General features: G+C 37.5%; 1 protein-coding gene across 1 annotated transcript; it reads left to right on the forward strand.

Moving 5' to 3' along the window:
• Positions 1-2,778: 2,778 nt before the first annotated feature.
• Positions 2,779-3,110, forward strand: LOC133338573 (DET1- and DDB1-associated protein 1-like). The gene has a single exon (XM_061546742.1). The coding sequence runs from the start codon at positions 2,802-2,804 to the stop codon at positions 3,108-3,110; it is 309 nt and encodes a 102-aa protein (XP_061402726.1). The 5' UTR covers positions 2,779-2,801.
• The last annotated feature ends 3,910 nt before the right edge of the window (positions 3,111-7,020 follow it).

Raw genomic sequence — 7,020 nt, forward strand, 5'->3', positions numbered from 1 at the left:
CTCCACAAAATTATTAAAAATGTACCAAATATTGTACGCAAAAGAGAATACAACTCTGTGTTGTGTTGTCTCTGTGCCACAGAGATGACGTTTGCAATATGACAATGACTATCGATTGTTTGCAGTAATCGATAATGGCTGACGACAATGGGCGTTAAATTCAGTTGTCAATTAAAATAAAAAATTAATAAATTAATTACATAAAAAAAACAATTTAAAAAATATATATAAAGTAAAAAAATAAAAAAAATTATAGCATTTAAAAATAAATAATATATAACAAATAATAGAAAATAAAAATAAATACAAATTATTTTTAAATTTTATGGTTCTGCGTGAACCATCAGCTGGTTCGCTTTTATATGCCTTCTGGGCTGGAGCATCTTCATCCATTCTCAAAACATGACCTAGCCAAAGTAGACGCTGCAGCTAAATAGTCTAACAATATCGATGTCCGAGAATAGTTGGTACAACTCATGGTTCATTCGACGGCGATATTCACCGTCAACGCAGATCGGCCCATAGATCTTTCGGAGAATTTTTCTTTCAAACACTCCAAGAGCTGCCTCATCTACTTGCGCAAGTACCCATACTTCAGATCCATATAACAGCACGGGTAGTATCAGCGTCTTGTAGAGTATTAGTTTGGTCTGGCGGGAGGTGGGCTTGCTTTTAAGTTGTTTGCTCAGACCATAGTAGCATCTGTTGGCCAACACTATCCTTCTCCGAATTTCAAAACTTATATCATTCGTTTTGTTTATGGCGGTACCAAGGTATATAAAAATCTTTGACTACCTCGAAGCAGTAATTCTCAAGTTTCACAGTTGGTCCGAGTCTACTGGACGTCTTGCGCGCTGATACCATCAGCTCGCCATTTACTGTCAGACCCACTTTGTCAGACTCCTTCTCAATTTGTTCAAAGGTGGCTGTTACCGTTTTCAATGTTCGACCCATTATGTCGATGTCGTCGGCGTAGGCGAGTAACATATGCTGTTTGGTAGAAAGAACCATTTCTGTACACATTTGCATCAAGTATGACCGTTTCAAGAAGGATGTTAAAAATGTCACACGACAAACTGTCACCTTGTCTGAATCCTCATTCGGTATTGAAGGTCATTTCCGACTTTAAATGCTGATCTTGTGCCAGTTAAATTTATCCTGCATAGCCGTATACACTCTATACCATCATCTCTTATTGGTTCTGGGGTATCCTCTTCACCTCCACTATTTGATACCAGAAGCTTTCAAAATGCTCCTTCCAGATCCTCAGCACGCTGTATGTATCTGTCACCAGGTTTCCTCCTTTATCTCTACAGGAGGATGTGTCTGCACCAAAGCCTTCGGTTTGGTGTTTTACCCGTTGGTAGAATTTTCGGACTTCATTCTGACTCCTGTACATCTCGATTTGCTCACGCTCAAGTTTTTCTTGTTCTTTCTTATGAGACTGATGTAGAAAAACTTCGCATTTATACGGATTATAGCAATTCGCTCATTTGCTGGAGTGAATCTGGAGACGAGGTCTTTTATTCTCCTGTTAACCATAAATCCGCTGATTTACTTACGTCATCTGATTTACTTACGCCAGTCTCTTTTCATCGCATTTCCTGTAAGGCAATAATATAGGCTTTGTACTTCTTGAGTACATCCGCCAGAGTGAACACTGCGCCTGTTCAGTACAACGTGCGCACATTTCAAATGCAGATTCGCAGATCGTGGTCCTTTATACGTTTGCGGGGGTCGTCAACATTAGGTGTGTTTGGTTTTCTTTTTCTTTGTTTTTCATAGTAGGTTCGGTTTTCCGAGTGTGGGCAACTAACGCGTCGGGTTAACCAATTTTTTATAGTTCTTATGGGCGAACTCGCGGCACATATTAGCTCACTATTTTATCGGGTGATGAAAATAGATACCTCAGGTGGTTTTTTTTAAATATTTTTAAGGCACCCTAACGAATTTTTAAAGAATATTATTTGGAAACCCTAAAAAGGCTTGGTTTCTTTTTAATATTTTTTGAGGCCTTTATAAAGGCGCGGATTTTTTAAAAATATGTTTTGGAAGCCCTAATAAAGGCCTAGATTCATTGAAAATATTTTTTCTCCATTTTTAAAGCAGTTTTCTGTTATTTTGTCATGTCTAAACAACAGATGGGGTATGTTCAGTGTGTGCACAACAGATGGTGTATGTTCAGTGTGTGCGCACACAGCTGTTAAGCACACATCAACGATACTATCGATAGCACATTGCAAATGCAAGCTCGGCAAAATATCGATAAAACTATCGACATGTTTATCAACTCTAGCAAAGCAATATCAAAAGAATAGAAGAACCCCAAAAGACAAAAGCAGACTTTATTTAACTAATTCCAAAATTTCGAATATTTTGGCAATCAAATTCCGGTTAATTAATAAAAATACAAACAACAACAAGTCGTTTTCACAACAAAGGAAAATTCCTCATACTCGGGACAACAATACAAAGAAAATCTAGTGTGGCTGCAAAACTATATTTTCCAGTCAAAAGAGGAGGAGGAAGAAGAAGACGAACAAGCAACCACAATAAAAACAACAACAATACAAAAAAGAACAACAACTATTCGTTATTGACAGCAGTGAGCTAAGCAATAATAAATAAATAGAAGACGTCAACCTCTGGCCCCTCGCTTTATTGGTTGGGTGCGGTGCCTGGTGTCTTTCGAGTCCAGGGAAATTTTACAGCGTGTTGGATCAAGCACAGATTTGATTTAGTGGTTGACAGCAACCCCAAATTTACAACATTAAAAACACACCACCCCTCTCTCCACAAAAATGTCAGTAACCGATTTCATTAAGGGCCTACCCTGCCACAATGCTGAGAATTTCTCGCAATTCAATACCGAGCATGCTATGCGTACCTCACAAAAACGACCTTCCGTTTATCTGCCCACAGACGATTGTCCCTCGGAACAGCATATAGTGCTGGACAAACGATCGGTACTGCTGCGCTATTTGACCCAGCAATGGGATAAGAAGATACTACCCAAGAAACGTGATCATGCCAATGAGGGTAATGCGAACAATAGTGGTGGTGGTGCGGGTAATAATTGTAAAAAGCGTCCACGTCTGGAGGCGGAATAAATGCAGAACCGAATAACAAAAAACCCACATAGTAGAAGAAAATGAGACTTAATTTGTATTTATGCTGTTTGGGGGGAGGCGAATGATGATGATGGAGATAAAGCTGGAACTGGAAAAAAAAAAATTATTGCTGGCCGTGATGAAAAAATAGATTTTTTGAAGTCATACAAATAATACACTCCCGCATATGAAACATATACAAACATACAAAATTAAATTATTTTAATTTTTTTTCGCCCTGTAACGTTCAGGGGCGTGTGTGAAACCGTAGATTGGTTTGGCCATGATGACAGGAGACCTACTCTTTTATTGTGTACCGGCTATACTCAGTCGTCCACACACGGCTACGTACAAAAAATTCATATGTCACAAAGAAAATACCATCGATTAAGTTTGTTGCTGTTGCGGACTCAAAATATTGTTGTTGTTGTGGTTGGTACCCCTAGATGACAATGGGTACCTCTTATCCCTCCCATGGGTTCTGTAAGAACCCCCATATGGGCTTCAAAACATTTGAAGACCCCCAAATTCTGTCGGCTGTACCTTAACCCTGTTTACATATCCTTTTTAAATTAATTAACTAGAACACATTTTATTTTCTTTTAAATTCATTATTCAAATTCATATTCATTTTAAGAATAAACAATTTCTACTTAAAGATTATACTTAGATTTACTTAAATCTAATTATATCCATAAGTGGAATCAAAATCTATACAATTAAAAAAAACAAAGAAAAAGGCACAATTTAATCAGCAGGATACATACAAAAATTATTAATTTAAATTTTTGTTTGTCAATCCCATTTCGGTGCCAATATGCACTAAATTAATAATCCAAATAATACCTAACACCTATTGAGCTCAAAGGGGTTATTATATAGTCATTTTAATTAATAAGGGCTGATTTTGTTTTTCTCAACTAATGGGATTAACAACTAACAATATTGACTCTAAATGATGATAAAAAAAAATGAAATATTTGTATATTTATATAAATTTATATTGATTTATATATATACAAATGCATATGCTCATATATATATATATATATACTCATATATATGTATGCCTATATATATGTATATATGTTCTTATATATATATAATGTTCTTATACCTATAGACGTATTTTTAAAGAAATAAAAAAAAGGAAATTATGTACATATGAATAGATTTTTTAAATTTGTACATTGGTACAGGCTCATATAATTTTTAAAAACAATTTAAAATTATTTGAATTGCAACAAAAAAAACAAGAATTTTGGAATTTGTCCATAAGAAACAACAAAATAATTGAGAAATATCTCGGCTGACCGTCGAGGAACTTTAAAAAAACTGGGTCCACACCATCCCGTCTGTGACTGGAGGTGATGGCTACCCTTGCTCTGATCAGCTTCAAATATTCACGGGCTATTGTTGACGTACTTACTCCGTTTCTTCTTTACAGCACGTTGGATTTAAAGCTTACGATTTTGTTGAACGCTGGCAATGCGGTATTGTTGAAAATTGAAAGAATTTTGGTGATCAATAATTTTGGGTAGTGTGTTGAACGATGGTCTTGATAGTCGCTTCCAAAAGATTCACTATTGGCCAAAATGTTGAAAATTGATATGTATGAGATGTTGGGGTTATATGCCCGGAGTACTGGAAGCCTGATAAAATTTGCCTTAATATCCACAAAAGCACACGAAAAATCCAGACTATTAGCAAAGCCAGCAATCCGGCTCTGGAACGTTGTGCCGTGTAAAGGAATTGTAAAAAAAACAAACAGAATTGTTGATGGAGTAATCCTTAGGGTTCAATATCGCCAATGGAATATCACCAAGCACGTGTTGTTCACGTTGGTAACGTGTACCCAGCATACGTATATTGCTGTGCGGTACCGTTAACCAACGGGACTTCTAGAAAAAGAACCAAAAATTTGGTGTGAATTTTTGTTTAAAATTTTCACAATTCTTTTTAAAAGCTCACCTTAATAGAAAAATTTCCTTAAGAAATTGAACGTGTTTTGAACACTTCACAATGAAACTTAATGATAAGCAATTCACAATTTCGATTGTGCAAAATTGTCTTTATGCACTTTTTTTTACTATTGCAATGACTGCAATCACTATACACTTTTTTTTACTTTTCTCTGACTGGTGTTCGTGTTGCTCCTTCGGATATTTTTTTGCAATGAAGCAATTTTGAAGGTGGCTGCAATGCGCCAATTACGAATTGTCAAAAATGACAAACAAAGAAAATGACAAACGCTGTCAGGGCTACCAACGTCTGCGCTCAATGACGACGTTTTTTTACGCCGTCGCTTGCGCCGTCGGGTTATGGTAGGTTAACACAACAAACCCGAACAGTCTACGAAGACCAGTCGGAGTAACGCTGATTCGGGACGTTAACCTTTCTCAAAATCTGAAGTGGGGAAGAACCGCGACCCTAATACAATTCAACAACAGCCGGGCAACTATTTCATGGGAACTATATGTTGGAGGTCTTTCGAGTGATAGACCCCTATGTTACGTCCTTGCAGATCCTCGATTTCATAAAGTGAGGTCCCTACCTTTTTGACTACCCTACATTTGACGAACTTCCGACAAAGCTTTGAATTAAGATGGCGGGCTGCGTCACTTAATACAAAGTTGCGTCGAAGTATTTCCTGTCCGGGCTTGAAGCTAACTTCACGTGATCTAGTGTTATAACGTGCCGCTGACCTTTCGTAAGAATCGTGGAGTTTTTCTTTAATCGTGTCTCTGATTAGATCGTGTATGTTGTGTTTCGGGATAATTTCAACCGATCCGTCTTCTAATGTGCCTAGTTTACTCGCTAAGGTATACGCGCTACCGTGTGTGATCATATGTGTTCCGAAAAGTGAGAAATACGGTGAACATCCTATGGATGTATGGATTGTGGATCGAAGTGAACACTCAATCGCAGATAAATATCGGTCCCAATCCTTCTGATCCTCGGATACATAAGTTCGAATCGCCGCAATAATTGTTCGGTTGACTCTCTCCGATGCATTCGCCTGTGGAGAATACACCGCGTTTCGGATCTGAGTACATCCGTACCGATCTAAAAATGAAGTGAATTCGGAAGAAATGAACTGTTTTCCGTTGTCAGAATGGACGGTTTGTGGTACTCCAAATTTATGGAAAACTTCACTTTCCAAAAATCGAATGACGTTTCGAGAGTTTGCTTTCGCTAAAGGCTTTAAAAGAACGAACTTTGTTAAGTGATCTAATACGATAAAGACGTATGCGTTACCTAACTTAGACCTCGGGAAGGGTCCTATAAAATCAATGAAAATTTTCTGAAAAGGTCTATCAGTGACGGTCTCGTTTCCCATTTTCGGTCGTAACACCTTGTTTGGAGCTTTCGTTTCTTTACACAAAACACATGAGTTTATATAATCGCGAATTTGCTTTGCCATTTTCGGCCAATAAAAATATTGTCGAAGTGCCGCTATAGTTCTACCAATACCACAGTGACTTTTAACTATTGATTTGTGAGCATTTTCTATCAGTGATTCGGTCAATTCGGATGGAACCCAAAGTTTCCAAATGAAATTTTCATGCACCGGTGTGCCATCAGACGGAAGTGTCTTTTTATAAACGAATGAATCTGAAATTTTTAAATCGGGAAGACTGTCTTGGTTCTCACGCACCATTTCAACCAACTGTGTATATTCTTCATTCTTGAATTCGGGCGAGTCTAAATCAATCAAAGGTTTTTCATCAGTGAACATGTTGATTTCATCCATGTGTAAGCGGGATAAAGTGTCAGCAACTACATTTTGCGACCCCTTACGATGCTGAATATCGAAATTAAAAGCCTGTAGTTTTAAACTCCACCTCGCTAAACGACCGCTGAGATCTTTCTGTCCCATCAGCCATTTCAACGCACTATGATCAGTAAC

This window comes from Musca vetustissima, unplaced genomic scaffold, assembly GCF_032173495.1.
Source record: "Musca vetustissima isolate MV318-11 ecotype Yass unplaced genomic scaffold, APGP_CSIRO_Mvet_v1 utg24406, whole genome shotgun sequence".
NCBI classification, from domain to species: domain Eukaryota; kingdom Metazoa; phylum Arthropoda; class Insecta; order Diptera; family Muscidae; genus Musca; species Musca vetustissima.

Bases quoted from the DNA above. Each gene is read 5' to 3' on its own strand.
- LOC133338573 (XM_061546742.1), top strand. From the start codon at position 2,802: ATGTCAGTAACCGATTTCATTAAGGGCCTACCCTGCCACAATGCTGAG.